Here is a 23,030-nt window from a genome sequence, read left to right as displayed (position 1 = left end):
TGTACCAATGAATGTGAATGGACTCGAATCGTACAATAAATATGAATATGCTTTTTTCCCAAACACTTAGAAACAAACTAAAAAAAAAAAAAAAAGATACACAATGTTGGAACAAGTGAATTTGTATGTATAGCAAAAATAATTTCAGTTTTGGATACAGCATAGAGAGAAGACATGTAAGCTGCGGAAACAAATGGGTTCGGATATTTCACTATTTTGGGATTCGGATCTAAAATTCAATTCGGTTCAAGTTTTCGGAGAAAATCTGAATTTCGTTAGTTTCGGATGAGTTTACGGATATTCGTTGCAAATACCACAGAAAACCATATACAGATATTAATACTAAAGCTGAATCTCCCAGACCCACATGGCATTTGGGATCTGAATTGCTGAACCGCATTCGGGAGCTCCAGAATGCAATTTGGAAATTTGGATCCTGAATGCCATTCCGGTCTGGGAGCCATATACATATATTACCAAAGCTGAGGCTCCCAGACCATAATGCAATTCGCAAATTCGGATCACGAATGCCATTCGGATCTGGGAGCCTCAGGTTTCGATGTGCATGTGTATGGCTCCCAGACCAGAATGGCATTCGGGATCTAAATTTGCGAATTGCATTCGGGAGCCCTCGAATGCCATTCGGGTCTGGGAGCCTCAGCTTTAGAGCTCTCAAATGCAATTTGGAAATTCGGATACCGAACTCCATTCAGGTCTGGGAGCCATATACATATATTACTAAAGCTGAGACTCCCAGTCCCGAATGGCATTCAGAAGCTCCTGAATGCAATTCGGAAATGCGGATCCTGAATGCCATTCGGGTCTGGGAGCCTCAGCTTTAGTATTACATGTATATACTGTATATGGCTCCCATGTTGCTGTAACGAAAATTTGTGTTCAGACCCATTCAGATGCATTAAACCGAAAAAAAAACCCACATCTATTTGGCCAGAAAAGTCACATGTCCGATTCAGTTTAATTTTTGAACGAAATTTGGATGGGATCCGAAATCCGGAATCAGAAATTTGGCTTTGGACACATTCGGATACATTGGGATTCGGAAATTCGGATGTGTCCCAATGGACGAATTTCATAAAAATTTGCACATGTCTAGTGATCATGATCCTGGAGTTCTACTTTGGAGTAGTAAAAGAAACAGGTCACCAGCACTCGATTAGAATAAATATGCTCTTTTTAATGGACAATTGTGTCACTACAATCAACAGAGCCACCAACAGACCCCCACCACTACAATCAACAGACCCCCACCACCTGACTACTTTGGAGTAGAACTTGGGAGTTCTACCGAATAAGCCCCAAAACTTTTTCAAATTCCTCTAATACTCGTTCAGCTCAAAGTGTGCAACTCATTAAAAAAAACTGCAGCCTGTGCGCTTGTAACAATACGGATCACACACGTCTAATAGAGAGTAACACAACACGTTTCCATCTAGATCACCTCTACTCCTACAAATCAGGGCCAGATTAAGAGCATCATGGGCCTGGTGCTGTTGGTTGGTCGGACAAGAAGCACCAGAGGCGGTGTTCTATAAATTTTCTGGACCTGGGTCGAGAAAAATGATAGAACAAGGGCACATGCGCTTTGAGCCTAGTACGCTTTCAACGGCTGAGACAGCGTCACCGGAAGTGATGTGGTCCAGTATCCTCATGAGGTCCAGAAAAATGATAGAACAGTGGCTCTCTAATTAGGTGGCCACTGGCACTCGCTCCAAGCCGCCTAATATGCTTGATTAGAGAGCCGCCGGCACCTCTGCCTGATTGCTTTCAGTCCGGTCGGCCCGGATTGCCTTCAGGCATATGAGGGTGATCTGGGCCAGCCAGGCCTATTTTCAGTGGTGGGCCTGGAGCTGTTGCTCCAGTAGCCCCCATGTTAACCCGGCCCTGATACAAAAAGTCACCACCTGGATTAAGTGTTATGATCTGGGATTGCTTCAGTTGGTCAGGTCTAGGTTCAGCAACGTTATGTCCCCAAAAAAATGAGGTCAGCTGCCAACCTGAATAAAAAAACAAAACAATGTGTCACGCTTGGCAAAAATTAAATAACATGCAAAAAATGCTTCCTCCTGCCTGTAGAAGAGTAATCACTGGGAGAGGGGAGACTAAAAAAATGCTTCCTCCTGCCTGCAGCAGACTGACACTGCGGGAGGGGGAGACTGAAGAAATGCTTCCTCCTGTCTTCAACAGACTGATCACTGAGGGGAGGTAAGACTGAGGAAATGCTTCCACCTGCCTACAGCAGTCTGATCACTGCAGAGGAGAGACTGAGGAAATGCTTCCTCCTGCCTGCCTCAGACTGATCACTGGGGGAGGGGAGACTGAGGAAATGCTTCCTCCTGCCTGCCGCAGAATGAAGACATCATCTCAGCCTAGGCAAAAACAATGGTCTAGAGCTCAAGGACGGCTTTGAAATGATAAAAGGTGGAACTATTCTTTAAAAAATGTATACTGTTGCTATATGTGGTGACATTTCAGGAATGTATTCATGGGGACATGTAAACTTACTGACAGATCCAGTTTAAAATGTAAAGGTAAACTTTTTGTACTTTCTATAGCCGAGGAGAAGGAAAGCAGCAGGCGAGCGCATTCTCAAAAACATTTGAACTAACCGTAGAAAAGTCACAAAACCAGATAACTGTTTAAAAACAGACAAAAGGGAAAATGTAAAAATATATGGGACCAGATTCCCTTTAATGTAAAAAGACTGAGAGCGCGGCCATACCTCCCACGTCGCCCGCAGCTTATTCATCAGCAGAAATCCCGCGCACTTATGTCCATTACAATACTCAAATCCGTCCAAGTAATGGGAATGCACATCAGTTATTGAAAACAGCCAATTACTGGGCATAAAGCAGGGCAGAGAGTAATAAGATACAGATAGTGCAGCTACATAAAGCACTTTGTGAATTCCACATGCTGCGCACAAGACAAAGTAATTGATTTTTTTTACCCCTTCTAAGATGAAACAAGTTATCACTAAAATATAGTCCATCGCTGTCAGTTTGACAATTTAATTACCTTCATCTATCTGATTCCTTTTCATTCTGAACTGGGGTGGAAAAAAAGGGAAGCTTTGCAGCGGAAAAGTAAGCTTGTCTGAAGCCGCTTGCGTCTGCCCAGAGGAGACGGAAGATGATGGAAAAGGTGACGTAGCAACGTTCTCTTGAGGTAAAGTGAAGGTCTTGCTTCAGGATATTTTTTGGCCTCTCCAATTGCGGTCAAAGGGCCGCTCAACAGATACTCCATTTTTATGAGTAAAGCTAGGAGCGCCCGACACACATGGTCAAATAGCTCAAAGTTGATTGAGTTGGTTGATTGAGTGGTCCATTGAACTAAATTAGAGAAGAAGCAACTTTAAGACCACCAGTGGGTCACCTATCACCATACCTTCGTTGTAGAGCAACCTCCTCAAAGAAGAAGTAACTTTACTCAAAAACAGACCGTCTGTTGAGTGGTCCATTGACTTAGGACCACAACTGGGTCACAAACTGCCATGCCTTGATTGTAGATCAGTAGTAACTGTTCAGATGTACATGAATCAAACGCAACTTGGATTGGTCTAGAGCTACCACACTCCACTAAATCAGACAATTTGCCCTGGAAGCTCTTAACTTTACTCATTAAAATGGAATATCGGTTGAGTGGTCGGTTGACTGCGATCACAGAGGCAGTAGCCTTAGGACCACAACTGGGTCACCAATTACTATGCCTTGATTGTAGATCATCCACCTCAAAGGAGAAGTAGCTTGTCAGATGTACATGAATCAAACCCAACTTGGATTGGTCTAGAGCTACCAGACTCTACAACACACACAGGGACCATGGGGAACAAAAGTGGCCCTCCTCCAGAAGGAAGGACAGTGTCAGCACCAATTCAGAGGTGATTTGAGGATCTACAGCCGAGTGATACACAAATAAGATACATTGTTGTTAATAGTTAAGGTACTTAAATGTATTTTTAAGATTTACCTCCTAAGTTTAGTGTCACTTCAAAGTAACTTTTAAACCAAAAATAGCTACCTAATTATTTCATACAAATGAAGCACATGTTTTTTTTTTGTTTACAAATATAACATATGAACATTTCATTTTCTTCCTTTCCTATGAGAACTGCCACCAAGAGTCCTACCAGCCCAACAATGGCCATAGCCTGGTCACAGGTTGACTTTACAGGACATTGCCATGGTTTTCTCAGGAGGCATTTAACATTATTTTGCATTAGGAGACGTACCTGGATCAGAGACTCGGACAATTTCTCTTCGTCTACTTCTAAAATTATGTTCTTTATTTCCTCGTAAGACATCCGATATGACCCCAGAAAGATGGCTGAAAGGTACAACACAAAGGTATCGTAGCTTAGTAGATCAGAAACACAAAAAGTTGGCAAAGATGAAGATCCAACTGCAAAGACGGAAATGACTCCAAGTAACAGCGAGAGAACAAAAGACAAGATGTCAAGCTCATCGTTTGTAATGTTATTAGGCCAATACAAGGCCAAAAGCAGCTTTCACAGGGTGTCTATATGTTCCTTTGTTTTTTTTTTCTTTTTTGTTCTTCTTAAACCTTGTTCTGTGCTGAGACGGCTCTTGTCCTCAAAGTAGATCTTCTACCTGCTGCTCTGACTTGGTACACTTTGATTAAATATGAAATCTCAGCTTTAGAATGACCAACAACAACATAGTGCAAAGGCCTGCCTACACCATTCAATTTAAGTCTAGTAAGGTAGGCCCTCAGACTACGCATTTGTTGGTGAATCCAAAAGAGATCGTATGATCAGATTGTAATAGGTGTGCTATCATCAAAGCCCAGTTGACCATGATCAATGCATTTACAGGTACATGACAACAAAAGGTGTGCAAAGTTTTACAGGCTATGAGTAGAAATACCTGTGACCTGCCAACATGCTGCAGAGAAGGACTCTTGCTCTGCGTGTGGAAGCAGTGGTCTCCCTACAGAGGTCGGACGGGCCCCCCCATCTGTGTCAGAGCTAGAACTCACAAATCAGCAAAGCAAATGCTCCTGGCTAATTGGAGAGATGACTGAGGGGGTGTGTCGGGGCTCTACAGAATCCATCCAAAGCAGGCAAGCTGATTGGTGGCCTGTTCTACAGCACTGTTCTCTGCCCCTTAATATTACACAAGCCTGGCAAGGCAATGATAATGGAACGTGTGACTTACAGAGGTTTTGGGCTGCTTTGCTGTCGAGAACTCTCAGCTCTTTCACTTTTTTCTTGGCTAGTATCGGCTTCTTCTCCTCCTCTTGCTCCACTGCCTTCTTAGCTGCAAAACAAGAGAAAGTCTTAATTGCTTATTCCATCTCCATGCAGCTTGCGGTCTGGAGGTTGAATACTTTTTTAAATAAAAGATGGTTTCAAAAACATTGTTTACTAAAATATTTTAATTTAAAAATAGCAATATCTATGCGTTTTCTGCAATATTATACTCTCTATCTATTATTTATGGTGGATTCAGAAAACATGTCGGCCTTCTCTTGCTCTACACTTATTCCAATTTTCCATCTGTCATCACCCCAACCATGCCAATTATGACCTCACACCTCATTATTAGATGTAACCCACACACATAAAGGGTCAACCAGGCATTTGCAGGGCCAGCGGGTATGGTAGCTTGTCAGGAGATGGTCAGGCAAAGGAAACATTGTCCTGCTGTTCTAGGATCCCAGAAGTCCTTAAAGACGGACTTTACCCACCAGTTTAGCTGTCTCCCAAAACAGTTACTTTCAAGGCATGCCGACTGTCTAGGTTGCCTGTGTGCTGATTTCAGCTCTCAACCAAACGTTCAAGCCCTCAAATGGCTGGTGTGATAGCCGATCACATGTGCTCCCATGGCAAATGCAATCCACATGAGAGCCCGCAAAGCCACCCTGAGAGCCCGCACAGCCTCCTGGAACCCGACATAGCCCACTTTAGGGCCCACACAGCCCACCTGAGAGACCCCTCACAGTCATCCTGAGATCACGCAGAGCCAACCCAAAAGCCTGTACAGCCCCCCAGGCCACACACAGCCTCCTGAGACCCCACACACAGCTCACATGAGAGCCCACACAGCCCACCTGAGAGCCTGCACAGCTCACCTGAGAGACCCTGCACAGTCATCCTAAGAGCCTATTGATGTCACTCAAGAGCCTGCACAGCCCCCCAGCCCCTAAGACCCCACACAGCCTCCTGAGACCCCACACACAGTTCACCTGAGACCCTTCACAGCCCACCTGAGATCCCTCACACCCCGCCCGAGACCCCACACAGCCCACCCGAGATTCTTTAAAGCCTCCTGAGACCCTCCACAGCCTCCTGAAACGCTGCACAGCCCTGAGATCATCCTCCTGAGGCACCCGGGGGCAGCACAGAGAATGTAGCTTCATATTGCTCTGCATTGATGTATAATGCGTTGCTGGGATTTGTGGGCTGTGTGGGGTCTCTGCTATAGCTGATATTATTCTGCATTGCTGTATAATGTATTGCTGAGATTTGTATTCCCTCCACAGCTCGGAGTCAGTGGCAGAACAAACAGGATCACAGCTTGCAACTGTGACTGGGCCCTGGTGCTCCACCATTGTCCTAAATCATTATTCTTTATTATTTTATAGAAAAACAAACATTGGTAATTGGTATTGGCGAGTTCTTTAGAAAAGTATCGGTACTTGGTCTTCAAAAAAATGGTATTGGCGCATCCCTACAATTCAGGTAAGCAGGAGGGGGTGGGGGTTGGAGCGGGATGGGGGGTGATTTCAATGTGACCATGTTTCATGAAATATGGGTGTAACATGGAACATGGTCTGAAAAGTACATTTTGCATTTAAAACTTTATTTTTTTTATTTTTGAAGGGTTACAAGCTGACAAACTGATCGTTTATATAGTTTTTCTTCTTGTATGAAATCCTTTGTACAGAAATAAGCACTGTATTCAATTCTCTTTAACGCTTTGGTGCACGCAATGGATGTTGAAGAAGAAAGCCGAAACACAACAGGTCTGTTCAGCAAATAAACAATTTCCATATTGTGAAACCGCATTTCGGAGTTCGCCGCGCAGAACGAGATGCAGAATTATCCGCCATCATCGCTACATAATAACCTTTTCAATGCGTCTCTTACAGTTACTTGTAAACGCAAGCCAAACCTTTACAAAGGGCTGTTACATAAAACAGGCACAAACAATGGCCGCCGTTTTATGCGCTGTGGAAGATCTGTCCTTGAGCAGTTTTTTTTTTTTGCCAGTGCAAGTCATTTTGTGTATGCGGCATCGGAGGAATGTATTATTAGCAACTCAAGATCGCTGGTAATACCTGGCCAATCGGTGTGCAGCATTGTAAGCTTGTTGTTCAATGGGGAACAGCGCACACAATCGACATTTAAACACAGAACAAGTTGTCTTTCTGCACATAATGGTGCAAATGGCGACTACGTAATCCCAGCTGCAATAATTTGCCTTTTCATAAACAATGTATAGCAGATATAACATTGCCTCTGTATTGTATATATATATATATATATATATAATGCCGCAATGTCAGAAACATATCTAGTCGCAGAGACTGAAAAAAGACAAAAAGATATAATTGCTTAGCCTTGAGATATGCCAACAATGGAAACGGAAAACGTTAAAGTGAACCTGTCATTAACTTTGACATTTCATACAAATTAAGAAAGGGCAAAAGGGCAGCAATAGTTTAAGGCACATATGTCAAACTCAAGGCCCAGGGGCCGAATCCGGCCCACCAGGCCATTTCCTAGACTTCTACTTTCAGATCTAGGTATTAAGTTATTACTAAAACCAATGATAATCGAATGCAGAGGCAATTGTAATAAAGATTAGATACATTTATTAGCGAAAGCCAAAACTTTTCTTTATTTTGAATAGTTTTTTTCCCGTCCCATTGGGGATTATAATATATTATATAACAATATAACAAATATAAAACATAATTGATTTTTTTGTATTATTATTTATGCTTCTAGATATGTTCAGAAGGAAAGGTAATTGTGGAAATCCTTTGGTGTGCAGAAGCTGCCAGCCTAATACTCATAGCATTCACATGTACAACACTGCCATACTTTTGGATGAGATTTAGAATATAAAACAAAACACACAAAAAAAACACCCTCTGGGTTCCAGCACTATTAATGCAATTCACCAAACAAGGATTAGGGTTGAGAAGAGCCTCACAGGGATTTTTATGAATGGGGTCATTCAACAGAGTGTGGAGCACATCATACACCTTCGTCCATGGTCCTTCTACGATTGGGCAGGTCCACCATGTGTACGTGTAATGTGCCTGCATCAAAAGCAATTGGTGATTGACCAAGGGTAATGTGGGTCAGAGGACTGGGTACTGTGTACCATCTGAAAAGTATTTTATTATTAAACTACATTGTAAATAGATATATTTTTATACTAGTATAAGTCTGAATATGAAGTCTAAATAAAGTCAAAATCCTGAATAATAATGCTAATAATAATAATAAATACACACTCAGAGAGCTGACCATCCACTTGTAAAAAGCGGAACTGGAACAGCCTGTTGCAAGAAGGGCAGTTAAAAACGAATGTTCTTTGCAGAGACACCTGGAATCGTCCATTTGACCTCCAGAAACAAAATGACCCTGGGCAAAAAATAAATAAAAAAACATAATTGTTGTGTGAACCTCTCTGATGTCATTGATAAGAAGGTTAGTCCTGCAGGTGGGCAAATGCCCAGCATGCATGTATGAGTCAGGGCCTGATGAGCGCGTTTTGCTGCCCGTAGCCTGAGCGGTCCTCTGACTTCAGCTATTTCTGGGATCATTTGCTTACTACAGTTGCAAAACACTTTTATGTCTCATGAACAAAGCGAATTTTTCCAGCAGGTAGAATTAATCTCCCCTGCGCGGTTCATCATTGCCTTACCGTGATCGATAATAAATTCTCTGATGACCATATTTTGCTGTTGTCCAATAAGCAAACAAAAGGTAATTATGCAGAAAACCTGTTATTTGTAACAGATTGTAGGAAAGGAGCCAACAACATATAACAAATAGTAAAGATTTGCTGTGATAAAAATCAATGTTCTACTTTTTTTTTCTTTCATATTTTGTCTTCCTCTCCTCCACATCCACACATTCAAAAAACAAAACCGGTGATTTGGACATGGATATTGGGACCAAAATTATACTATGGCCTTGTACATGTCGACTTTTTCCAGATTTGTCCAAAATTCCATTTTAAGGTGAATACTATATGGCTGACTCAAAATCTGGTACAAGACAACAGAAGGGCAACAGTGCCGTGTCAGATTCCTTGCATCACCTTTCACCATCTCGTGGCGCAATAAAGTACTGATGGGGCGCTCATAATAATCTGGCCACTCAGTGTATAATCAGATTCTTGCTATAAAACTCCCTGAAGAACCATACGTGCGGAATGCGTTGGTAGGCTATCGTTTATTGCATCAATCTTATGGAAAGAATACATGAATTTAATCTGGATGAGATGTATGAATAAATGTTAAATTGTACAATATGCTATTTATCTAAATCTTGCAAGAATCAGGGAAATAATTGTCATGATGTTTTTTTTATGTATTTATGACATTTTAATCTCTAAAATAACTTTTTGAAAATTGTAATGCAAGTCTGACACTTCTTAAAGCCCCATCACTACTATATGTAGTCGTTTGGAAGTAATATGATTTAACAGGGGTGAGGTCTCAGACCACTTGGAGGTCAAGGATCCGGGTAGCATATTTTGAAAACCTTATTAATAAATCAAAAAGCATATGCCTTTTAAATTAATTATTAAATTTATTCATGATTTATTTTATTATACATTTTTGACAAACATGAAAAAGCAATAAGAACGAGAAGTGCCAAAAAAAGGATTTTTTTTTTTTTTAGTTGGAGCTGGTTGGGGTGTGAAGGATGCCCTGTAAGTAGTAACTTTTGTTTCGTGGAGCTGGATACAAAGCCTATTCCCCTGGTAGAAATAGATGTTTAGCTGTGCAGCAAGTAGCAGACAGGACTGAGTTTTTCTTCATTTTTTTTAATAATGGAAATGCCAAAGAAGTTTAATGAAATGCTGAAAATGTGTATTTGATGCAGGAAATACAATAAAGGTGGTAGTGGCCAGTTTGACACCAAAAAACATATTATGAGTTGAGTTTAATGGTGATGGGGTTAAACCCCTGTCATATGTTATTGCTTTTTGTGTTTCCTCTAGGGAAATACACCTTCTCTCTAGTTTTGGTGACCACGGGGACTGAGTGAGTGAAGGGAAATCCAAAATTTTGACATGTCACCAGAAATAGAGGGGAACTCTTCCAGTGACAACAATGGAAGAGGTGAATGTACCCAAAGCAGTGTCCTCACAGGCTTAGGACCGTGGTCAGGAGGTCAGGCATAGGAAGGTTGAGGTCAAGCCAAGAGTAAAACCCACAGGTCAGATATAGCACAAAGGAGTCAACCAGAAGTTAATTTGGGGTCAAGCCAAGGGATATGTCTAAAAATCCACTAGATAGGCATAAGGAGAGGAATGAGAAACAGAGGTGTAAGATAAAGCAAAGGGCAGAGCAGATTGAAACCATTCAGCATCACATGGATGGGGTAAGTGACATGAGGTCAGCAAAGTAGACAGCACAAGTACACCTCAAAGCCCAACCATACTCTACAAACTGCACAGTCAGGTGCCAGGTTGAGGATAACCTGGCCAACTGCTGAAGTGAGCCACATCTTCTGCCGAAGGGTGGTTACATCTTAGTGGATTAGTAGTGCATGCCTCAAAGTACAAGGGCAGAGCCTGGCTGCTGAGGGTGGGCAGAGGCAGAAGGAGCAGATGTAGTGATGGAGGCATGGTCAGAGAGGACAATCAGTGGCCAGAGGAGGACTGAGAACCTTTGGTGTAAAGGCCAAACAAAACCAAGTAGCACCTTCATGCCAGGGAGAAATTTCTGTCGGCTGAAAAAAAACCCTGTACCATGCAAAGTATGCCAAAGTGCTGCAGTGATTGGCGGGCATGGTGAAAGGTAGATGTTCTTAAAGCATGCAATTGGTGCTGGAAGATTTCCCCCTACGTATAGGAGCAAGTAGATATATAGTAGCAACCATTTGTCACCAAACCTTGGTCCCATTCTGATCGGTTTCTGAATGGTGAAGTACCTCAGCCAGCTCAAAATATTTTAGTACTTGCCCATACCAATAATGTCCAGATGATAACCCTGAAGCTCACCATCCAATTGGAGACCACATCACGGATGGATGACCACCAGACGATCAGCAGGTGACCACCAACTTTGTTAAGTCTGGTTGACACACTTAACCAGGAGCTTAAGAGGCAAAACCTCTCCTGCTTCTACATCAGTCAATATACCAACTGGTTTGACACAAACAGCTGCAGTGGCCTCATTGTGAGACTCCAGCAAGAAGCCAAGCACTTGCCATAATAGGGGACAACAGTCATTTCAGAATTTAGGAAGTTTACAGCAAAAGTTAAGAATTGAGTGTCTGATTTTTATGGCGCAGAGAGAAGCTTTGCAGCTCGCGGAGTACTCCATCATCCTCCGCCTTATGACTAAGTGCGACACAGGAGCCCGCTGCAGACACATAAAGAAGAATGACTTGCTGTTCAATTCCCTCCTGTGATCTTTGCAAGTAAAGGAAACAACAAGAAAACAGTGGCGTCTGATTTAACCTCCGGCGCGCCGGAATGATTAGGGGCCGGCAAAAGGCCCCGGCAGTGATGGTGCCGCCATTTTATATCCTTTTATGTTTTTTTCTCTTATTTTTACGCATGGAATTCAGTTGATTAGACGAGCGGTTTGCAAATTATCGCTAACAAGAGAATTAACTGGCTTGTGTAAAGGAAATATTAATAATGTTGATGGATGAACAAGGAATTCTTTTTGTTTGCAGATATATATTTGTTTTACCACAATCCATATTAGGGTGGATTCATCGTCAAGCCCAATGCCAAACAAAACTTTTTCTTTTCACTTTAGAACTGATTTGGAAAAAGACAACATTGTATTTATTTATTACAGGTATTTATATAGCGCTGATAATATACACATAGTGCACATTTACATCAGTCCCCGCCCTCAAGGAGCTTAGAGTCCAAGTTCCCTATCTCACATGCATACATACAGGGCCAATTTAGACAGGAGCCACTTAACTTGCCAGCATGTCTTTGGAATGTGGGAGGAAACTAGAGTACCTGGAGATAACCCACGCAAGCCCAGGGTAAACATGCAAACTCCTTGCAGATAGTTTCCTGACCACAGGGCCGGACTTTGGGGTTTGCGAGCTGTGTGTCCCCACAGGGTGGCAGGTGACAGACCCAGCTCGCTATGACACAAGCTGCAGGCAGGGCAGCTTGTGTTATAGCGACATGATCTCATCTCGGGGCCACAAGGAGTAGAGGGGCGGCACAGCCTGCAGCTTCTCTTTGGATCCCTGCTGCTCTCCCCCCTCCTGTATGGGCAAATGCAGCAGGGAATCAAGGAGAAATACACTGCTGAAGCCGGCGGGAGGGGCAGAGGAGGGAGCGTGCCTGTCAGGATGGCCGAGAGGGGAGGAGAGAGGAGATGCTGCTGCCATCCTGTCAGTTTCAGGATGACAGCGACTCTGAGTGGCCGAGCAGAGGATTGGTAAAAGTGTGTAACATTTACCAATCCTCCGTGTGCAGCACAAACACTGACCGCTGATCACTCCAATGTTTGTAAACAACTGGGGAGGGATAGTACTATGCGTTAGATGCTTTACATCACTTCCTGTTCATTCATGAGTTTCTGAATGGGTAGAAACAGCTCAGTACAGAGGCTTCTATCCATTCATAATGGCTTGATAGTAAATATTTACTATCTTCAGGTTGTGAATGAATGGGAAGCCCCTGTACTGAGTTCCTTCCATTCATTCAGTGCTGAGGCAGCAGAAAAAGAGATTGAGGACTCTGTGTATTCCAAAAAGGAAATGAATGTCAGGGGTCTGCATAGGCCCCTAATATTTTCCCAAAGCCCCCCGAACAGAAAACAATTATGAAAAAAACACAACCTTCCCCCACACACAACCACACGCATTACACACATGCAACAGTGCGCACCATGCACCCTTTTTACTGAACTGCATGTAAACATGAGCGATTCTATTCGTTCTTAATCAAATTTCAGACACATTTTCCAAAAGTCGGACATTCTGGCACATACAAATTTCTGCATCCGAATGTGTCCAAATCCGAATTTCCGTTTCCGTATTATGGATCCCATTCATTCAAAAAACGAAACTGAATGGGACATGTGACTCTTTTTTGGCCAATCAGATGTGTTTTTCGGGTTTAATGCTTCCAAATGGGCCTGAACAATAAGAATACTTTTATTGTGCTTACGGGTTTCATACCTTTGGGGCTTACAAAAAAAAAAAAATGGGAGGCTTTAAATGGTGCGGGTTTTGGAGATTTGGGTGCGGCCATTGAGGGGTGTGTTCAATGAAGGGTGTGGTTTCTGAGGGACACTGTAAAGCTTTCTTGCACAGGGCACCTAAAGCCGGCCCTGCCTCACTAGGATTTGAACCGGGGACCCTTATGCTGCAATGTTTGGGACCCTGTTGGGGAGATTTCAAGTAGTAGCAAACCTTCAATCTTTTTTTTTCACCCCAATAATGGATCCAGATCAAACACAAATACATTGTCCAGCAAGGTATAACTTAAAATTTTTGCCCAAGCACTTACAATTGTAATTTTTCCAAACAGCTCCAACTCTCTCAGCTCGGCTTCCCTGAACCAGTACAAGATCACAAGGGACAGTGCAGTCTCCAGCAGCCGTCCATCTACTAGCTTAGAGAAGGGAGGAGAGTGGAAGGAGTAGTGGGGAGCATAATATGCATCAGCTGTCCATCTACTAGCTTGGAGAATGGGGGAGGGAGAAGGGAGGAGCAGGGAGCCAGTTGCCTTGACATGCCTGTGTGTTTGTGGAAACACACACGGCTTACTAGCACATATAAGGGTGGCTCTATAGGACTGTGCAATGGAAAGGAGCCACACACAGCTTACTAGCACACACAGGGGTGGCTCTATAGGACCCTACAAGGGAAAGGAGCCACCCTAAAGCAGGATATCAGTGCCAGTGCTCAGGGGACCAGCTGATTCTACAGGAAGCTAAAACTTTTAAACACCAAGGAGCAGCATCCATTGCAAGTTATTTCAATAAAAACATTTTGACTTTATTATCACTTTAACCCTAATCCCTGCTCTTCTGACAACAGGACAGGTGATGAGGGAGGCAGTCATCACAGGGGAGGGAAAACACACAGACAATAATAGCACTATTTTACCAAAAGAGTAGTTGATGCTCAGAACAGACTTCCAGCAGAGGTAGTGAGTCAGTAAGTTTAACCCCTTCATGACTGAGGCCCTTTTTTCATTTTTTGCACCCATGTTATATTCCACATTTTAGGCCTGAAAATGACGTAAAACCCCCCAACATTATATATTTTCTGAATGCCAAGACCCTATAGTAAGTCGCCAGGATCGCTTCTGTTGTAAAGCAGACAGTCGGCTTTACAAGTTTAAACAGACTCCCGGCGGCAAAAGTCACCGGGAGTCTGTTTAAACAGCCCCGATGCTGGCGACGTACACTGTACGTCGTCAGTCACGAAGGGGTTAAACATGCTTGGGGCAATGGCCCACCTGGTCTTTTTCTGCCGTCACCCTTCTAGGTTTACAATGACATCAGCATTGAGAAGCTTATATGAGATTTTAGTAATTGGGTCACTTTAATGTTTGCACTCGCATGATAAAATATGACATTTTGGCTAGAAAACAGCTTAGCACACTCCCCACCCCCACCCCCACCCCCTGTGGCGTCACAAGTGAGGTGCCACTATTGGAGGGGTGACACTAAAATAACTGACAGTAATTTTGGTGTCACCCCCTAGCAAAGGTCAGGTTCTCTGTGTCAGGAGAGAGGAGGGGACGTCAATAAGACGACTGTGCACGCACAATGACATCACAGCGGGGTGTCACCTGGTCTCCACTCTGGGTGTTACCCAGCCTCGGGACACCCCGGGTAATGACTCGCCGCTCGGTTTTCTGATTGGCTGGGAAGCCGCCTCAATGCTATTTGGCTGGCTTCATGCTGATTGGCTGGGAAACCGGCTTCCCATCCAATCAGCATGGAGCCGAGCAAACAGCATGGATCCTGGCTTCCTGATTGGCTGGGAAGGTGGCACAATGCTGACTGGCTGGCAAGACAACTTCTTAAATATTCAGCATCGAGCCATCCAACCAGCACAGAGTCGGCTTCCGGGGCAATCAAGAAGCCGGGCAGTGGGTAATGACATGCCGCCCGGCTTACTGATTGCCCAGGAAGCCGGCTCCATGCTAGCGGAAGGACAGGTATCGGTACTCGGCATCGGCAAGTACGGAAAGAGTACTCGTAACCGAAAGTACTTGTACTCGTCCAAATGCTCCGATACCTTCTCTGATAAGAGGAAATTCGGGGCAAATGAAGATTTCCTCTGGCCGGTAGTGCCATATATCAGGAGGCGAGCAATTACCCGCCTCCCTGCCTCCTGATTGGCTGGGAAGCCGGATTCCTGGCCAATCAGTATCAAGCCGGCCAAACATGGAGCCGGCTTCCTGGAAAATCATGCCATTACCATGCCGCGCGGCTTCGTGATTGGCCGAGAAGCCGGCTCCATGCCACCGGAAGCACCGGTATCGGTACTCAGTATCGGCAAGTACCAACAGCAAAATACCGGTATCAGTGCATCCCTAGTTATAACCCTCCCTTGCTTTATCCGCCCCAACAAAAATTGGACTGTACAAACATCGCCATTACTTTTTTATTCCTTTACGGCATCGGTTTTGTCGGTACGTCTCATTTAACTTTCATCTGCAAACAACAATAATAAAAACAAGTTTCTCCTCTGCCTGGAAAACAAGCCGCCGGGTGAGCCTGGGAACGGAGCGATGACCTCACAGCTCAGGGTGCTCGCAATCTGTTTTTTTTACATCCTGATTGTTTATTATGCGGCACACAATTGTTTACGCTGATCGCGGTGACGAGCTGATGCAACTCGCTGTAAGAAGCTGTTTTGGTGTTTTCTTCTTTGTCGGAGGTGCAGCTGGAAAGGGCGCTGCGTTCGGCGCCGTGCTCTCGCACCTGTCTCCCGGTCCCAGGGAAAGGATTGAGCTTTAAGTCCTGACACTCATTTGACTGCTGATGAGTTAGAAAACTCATTAACCTCTGCAGGAGTCAAGAAACGGCCCCGGGGCGATTTGTAATGTGAATCGCTGCAGCGGGAAAAAAAAAATGCTGCAGAGACAGGTTTTTTTTTCTTTTTAACCCTTCGGACCCCAATCGTCCACCTGACACTACATGCAGTTTAAAGCTGAACTCCAAGCAAACAGCTAAATACATATATGGGAGCTATTTCACCTGCCAGAGGATTTGATTTTTTTCTACCCATCGTGTCCTGACATTTACACAGCTCTGCCACACAGCACAGCCCTGTCTGGCAGAGCAGGAGACTTCATTTTTCTCAGCTGCAGATAAGTGACGCTTACAGGTTTTGCAACATGGGGGTTCTCTTTAGGTGATCAGTGATGGGACCAGTCACTGTCCACTCTCCATCCCCATGCCCAATGATTTACTAAGGCGACCAGTCTCCACCCTCCTTCCGCCTCCCATCCAATTACACTTACAGGTCTTGTCCCTCCCCCAGCCTGTAACAGGACAGTGAAAGGAGAAGCAGCGGGCTGATGCTCTCTTCTCTGTCACGCCGCGCTCTCCTATCAGCATGTTTCTTGTCAACAGCACAAATGATTGGCTCATCATGCTGCTTCTCCCACTCCTGCTCCTTCTGGCCTGCTCTGGTTGCCATCTCCCGGTCCGGCTCTTGGCAACCTGGGATGCACTGGCTGGTGTCCTGTCCAGCTCCTGGCAACCAGCAATGACACTAGTTGCCAGGAGCTGGGTGGGACGCCAGCCAGAAAGTCCCTGGTTGCTAAGAGCCAAGCAGGGAGATGCACATGGCACTTACACATCTCCCGGTCTGACTCTTGGCAACCTGGGAGGCACTCGCTGGCGTCCCACCCAGCTCCTGGCAACCAGTGATGACACTGGTTGCCAGGAGCTGGGTGGAACGCCAGCCAGGGAGTCACTGGTTGCTAAGAGCCTAGCAGGGAGATGCGTATGGCACTTACACATCTCCCAGTCTGGCTCTTAGCAACCTGGGACGCACTGGCTGGTGTCCTGTCCAGTGATGCTAGGAGCTGGGCGGGATGCCAGCCAGAGAGTCCCTGGTTGGTAAGAGCCGGTTGGGGAGAGGGGTATTGGGAGAGAAAAAGTCAGTTGTCTCTGTGGGTTAGCAAACTTGCACCCCGCCTTCATGTGGCACCAAGGGCATGTGCCAACTGTGCCATACCCTGGATACACCACTGTATGTAGAAGTCCGATATTTCCAACCTTAGAGGTTCAGCGTTCTACCAACACAAACATTTCAAGCAGAAATGTTACTATTAAAATATAAGATGACAAAAAGTTTCAGTTGAAATGCAATTTTAAGATACGCTAATATGTGTGATTTTTGCTCTTTATTTTGCCTTTGCTTCCCGCTTTTTCTTATATTGTGTTTGCCCTTTATAACAACGTATTACATTTTCATGCAGCAGTCTTTTATTTCCTCTTCCCGCACAGAGCCGGAGCACAATGATGAGAATGACAGCCATACAAATGAATGGGACTTGCCGGTATAACGTGATTTCCATACGGTGAAAAGGTGAATTGTGCCGCTGAAAGCCGTAAAAAATGTGTGCAGGGTCTCGATGTTCCGAAATCTGAAAAGTGTGCGTATGAAAGGGAGACCGTGTCAGAGCTGGTCATGCAGGATCCATTATGATTGGGTGACCTTCATGTGGCCTTTGAACCTTTTTAGGCATCTGTTCCCTGCCCCATGAACACCCCTAAAACCGGTTAGAGTTTGGTACAATTTTGACACCAGTCCCCACCCCAACTGGCCATCCCCCTGTTTAAAAAAGTTGGCCATACAGGGGTTTTGCATTGAGGCTTAGGCAGTGGCATATCCAGGGTATAGCACATGTGGCACATGCCCTGGGTGCCACTTGAAGGGGGGGGGGGGGGGGGTGCCGCTCTGTGGGTCAGTGAAAGTTTGCCAACACACAGAGACAGCTGACTTTTTTTCCTCTCCCCACCCCTCTCCCATACACATCTTCCCACACGGCTCTTAGCAACCAGGGACGTTCTGGCAGGTGTCCCGCTTAGCTCCTGGCAACCAGTGATGCCACTGGTTGCTAGCAGCTGCACAGGATGCTAGCTAGAGCATCCCAGTTTGGCAAGAGCAGGGCAGGGGGATGTGTATGCAAGCTGGAAGCTCTGACCGGCGTCCCACCTGGCTACTGGCAACCAGTGATGTCAATGGTTGCCAAGAGCTGGGCAGAGCATCCCAGGTTGCTAAAAGCCAGGCAGGGATATGTATAATGGCCTTACACATCTCCCTGTCCGGTTTCTAGCAACCAGAGTGGACAGAGAGATGTGGGGGGATGCTGGCCAGTGATGTCACTGGTTGCTAGGAGCTGGGCGGGATGCTAGCCAGAGTGTCCCAGGTTAAGAGCCAGAGGGAAAGAAGTGTAAGGGCCATACACATCTCTCTGCCCGGCTCCTAGCAACCAGAGCGGGTGCGTGGAGATGTGTATGTGGGCTGGATGCCCTGGTTAGCATCCCGCCTAGCAACCAGTGACTTCACTGGTTGCCAGGAGCTGGGAGGGACACCGGCCAGTGCGCCCCAGGTTTCTAAGAGCCTTTGTAATTGGAAGAGATAAGAAGAAATGGGCGAGCTAGGGACACTCAGGTTGGGGAGGAAAGCATAGATGACACTAGATATCTTCCAGCCAGGAAATGAGGCGGGCTCTATTTGACTTGCTGCAGCTTCTCATGCACATTGTGAGAAGCTCCCAGTGTGCAGTGACATCAGAGGAAGTCATTCCAGTCCAGGAGAAGAGTCGGTAAAACTGTGCAAGGCCGGAATTCAGCTTTAAAGCTTGCGTGCCTCCAACGGGCCCAAGCTCCCTACAAAGACGTCATCATTATATAAACAAGTTAAATAAATAAAGTTTCTCCTCGTTATTAGATGCTAATAATATGGATATATATATATATATAAAAAAACAAAAAAAAAACACTTTTCAATAGCCCAGAGAGCTAATTAGATGCGCCTCCGCCTAGACTTGCATCGGAATGCCACGAGTGCTCGCGCTAACCACACCTGCATCATCGAATACACATTTGTACACCTGTTAATTAACAATTTGCTTAATATGCAGGCAACTGGTTAATTAAAAAAAAAAAAGGAGCACGCCTGACTCGCAAACACGTCTATATCGCCGCGGCCCGAAGCAGATGCATGGCGGAGGAAGCTGCTGCTTTTCGCGTAACGGATTCTTCCCCCTCCGTCTCTCCAGGAGAAAAAAAATTCTCATTCCGCGCCATACCTGCGCATAATGCGTCCCGTCACTCAGCAAAACGGAACAGCTTGCTATTTACATAAAGAATGGTGAAAAAAAATAACTAACAGATTCCTTTACTTCGGGGATTACGCTGACATGAGATTGTTAAAAGTTCATTTGAAGACAGTTTGAAGAACGGATTTTTATTTAAAAAAAACGCAGCAAAGTCGCGCAATTTTTATTTTTTTTTAAACGCAAAATCAAGCTCAATATATCAATATCGATATATATACAATTGCATCTCTTTTTTTTTTCCTTCGCTGGTCCTGAAAATGCAACTTTATTGCCGGCCGTAATTAAGTTACAAATGGCGGTCGAGTCGCTCATAGGCTGCGCCGCGCTTCTAAGCATTTGCGCAGAGATTGGCCCGCGCAAATAATCCAAGGTACATGTATTATATTAAGAGTTATTAAAAAAAAAATTATGAGGGAGGGGGTTCCCTCTGTTCTGCCTCTGCATGGGGAGTCGCTTGCTGGGCTGGGTCACGCCACAATCTGTTCCAGCAAATAATTGCACAACGCTTCTCTTAATTATTCTGAAAGATATAAGCGTGCGAAGGAAGTGCGGATTCAGCGGGATTCGAAAGGGAATTACACCTTACGGAGCGATGGGAACGGATGATACTCAAATCACCGGATTGTAATTCTTATGTCATGAAATAATTACAAGTTTCCACACTGAGAGCTTGTTTGTTGTTCTTTTCTGCAGCCTTGTGCTAAATCTTGGCAAGTAGGAGAAACTTGTTTGGTTACTTGTTTTGGTTATGTTTGGGGGGTGAGGGGGTGGTGTGTATATATATATATTTATTTATTATTACTACCGCTGTTACTTATTACTGGCACTGATCATCAATGAAAGAGGGGGATGGGTGTTATTCATTACTGCCATTGGCCACCAATGAAAGAAGGGGTGCAGGGTTAATTATTATTGCCATTGACCACCAATGAAAGAAGGGGCGCAGGGTTCATAATTACTGCCACTAGCTACCAATGAAAGAGGGGGTGGGTGCTATTCATTACTGCCAGTGACCACTAATGAACGAGAGGGTGGGGGTTATTTATTACTGCCATTGACCACCAATGGAAGAGAGGGTGGGGGTTATTTATTACTGCCATTGACCACCAATGGAAGAGGGTGATGCAGGGTTAATTATTACGGTCATTGACCACCAATGAAAGAGGGGGGTTTGTTGTTAATTATTATTATCATTGACCACCAATTAATGGGGCAGGCTTTAGTATTACTGCCACTTCTAGCCAATTAAAAGGATGCCTAAATATTACTGACAGTCAATAAAAATGGGGGGGGGAGGTAATAATATTTATTGTATCTGCCACTGACCACCATTAATAGGGAGCTTTGTTATTACTGCCACTAACTGCAAGTGAAGGGGAACTTTAACATCACCACCCCTGATGACCAGTGAAAAGTGTGTGTTAATATTTCTGCCACTGACCACCATTGCTGGAGCTTATTTGTGCTCCCACTGACATCAATGTTTGGCACTCTTATTACTGCCACCATTGATGGGGCTTATTTTCCACCCACTTTCTCTTCGGTGTACCCCCGGCCCTATGTTGCCTAAAACATAGCAAAGCCAAGTGGGAAAGTCACCACACTACAAGCCGTGCACTGTGGCATGACACCCACTTTATTGGCCAACCCTACCTTTGACCACGCTCATTACTGTTGGGGTCAGAATCTCCCCAGCGGAATGGCATAAAGGGCCAATTTTCTTGGGCAAAGGAGGTACAAATTTGAGGAAATGGTGCCTAATGCACTGAACATTCTTATGATGCTAATATATTTGACAGCCAAAAATTAAATCCCCCCCTTGAAACAAAAAAGCCCCCCCCCCCCCCCCCACACACACACACACACACCCCTTCCCCCTTTCCTCCAGAAGACAAGGCTGACCCTCCTGAGCGGGGAAAGGTGACTCGGAAGCAGATTTTCTCAATGGGTCTCCATAACACATGCTCAGCGTCTGATCGTCTCAGGTGCAGTTCTGTTCCTGTCAATTGAATGATGCAACAGGGAAACGTTCTGACAGCAGACAGGTCTGCAGGAGACGGAAACTGTTTGGCAATACATCAACTTGCGTCTTTTTTTTTTCTTAAAGGGCAAGAGCCAAATGCACAGCTGATGCACATCTATAGGGAGCCTTACACCTGCCAAATCATGTGTATGGAACATGCAGACTCTTGCAATTCACTCACCCCTGCTGTGCTTCATGGATATTGAATAAGAGGCAGGTGACAACGCTCTTCAGAACCTTCAGCAGTTTCCAAGCCACTGCCCCCCTACTAGTGTCATCAGCTTGCCTTGAGTCATCTTCAATAAAGCCATTTAAGCATCACCCTCTCTGGTCATTAGCATACACAAAAGGCACCGTCACTGCAGATCTGGTTTCAGCTGGCCCGTGACAACCCTGACGTATTGCTATTTTGCCCCACGTTCATGTAATCACTGAAGTTCACAAATTTTTAGAAACAGGCAGCCTATGCATTGCCCACCCTCTATTACACGGGATTCCAGAGTCATTTGGAAAAGCAATCATGTTTTAAAAAACGCTCAAAGCAGGTAGAATTTAGCTAAAATGTAGAGAGCACTTGTCTCCAGCTCAGGACTGACAACAAGGCAGACATTAAAGATCCACCAGGATGTAAATTTGTCTTTTCAACTGGCTCAATGGAATCACATGCAATGGGGGATGGTTGGCGCTTGGCTAAATCAAAGCAGGAGCTGCCTAGCTTCTAGCAGTTTTTGATCTCCAGTGATTACGTGAGTGCACTTCATCGTCATTTATGGCTCCTGGAAATGAATGTATCAATACATTGATAGGATAATGAAGCAGGGGCCCTTCTTGTCATCAGCAAGCTTAATGCAAACCACAAGGAAAAAATATAAATATATGCCCGAAGCAAAAAAACATAGGCAGAGGGCGTACATAACTAAGTGAAAAGGGGAAACAAGGAATACAAGAGTTAATTAAGGGATGGATCAACAGGGCAGGGTCTCTTACCAAATTGGTCTGGTTCAAAGTTTGGGCGGAACCTTTGTGGTGGTCTGGGATGGAGGGTCTCACTGGATTTAGTCGAAGATCGTCGGATAAAGAGAGAACTTCCCACCTACCCGCCCTGCAAATTGGTGTTTGTGGTCAGCTTATTATGTTGGCGGTGTTGGTGTTTTTGGGGTCTTTCGAAGGCGGAGAACATAGGTGATGGTGTTTAATGTTTGGGGACCTGTCTTGGTATGGGTCCTCAAGTCATTGTGATATATGGTAGTCCAACAGGCAATTGAGATATGGATGTGTCAGCGGTCAATGTGCAGGTTGTCCCCGAGGCGGTGTGGTGCGGCTGGGGGCCTAACAGCTTCAAGGGGTTCCGCAGAGACAGCATATCGGTTAATAATTTGGGCCTTTAAAAGACCTTAAAAATCTCATGCTTCATTTTCAGTTCTGTTAAGTTTATTATTATTATTATTATTATTATTATTATTATTATA

At 44.7% G+C, this 23,030-nt stretch overlaps 1 protein-coding gene across 1 annotated transcript in view; it reads right to left on the bottom strand.

Moving 5' to 3' along the window:
* DIAPH2 (diaphanous related formin 2) overlaps positions 1–23,030 on the bottom strand; it is a 909,560-nt gene that overhangs the window by 471,983 nt on the left and 414,547 nt on the right. Inside the window, exons 18-19 of the mRNA XM_018576282.1 lie at positions 5,196–5,297; positions 4,250–4,344 (exon numbers count right to left, since the gene is read on the bottom strand). Coding sequence (XP_018431784.1) covers positions 4,250–4,344; positions 5,196–5,297 — 197 coding nt within the window. The remainder of the gene's footprint in view (positions 1–4,249; positions 4,345–5,195; positions 5,298–23,030) is intronic.

This window comes from Nanorana parkeri, unplaced genomic scaffold (assembly GCF_000935625.1).
Source record: "Nanorana parkeri isolate BGI_ZX_2015 unplaced genomic scaffold, ASM93562v1 scaffold62, whole genome shotgun sequence".
NCBI classification, from domain to species: Eukaryota; Metazoa; Chordata; class Amphibia; order Anura; family Dicroglossidae; genus Nanorana; species Nanorana parkeri.
The sequence above is the reverse complement of the archived record's forward strand: the minus strand, read 5'-3'. Positions and strand labels throughout refer to the sequence as shown.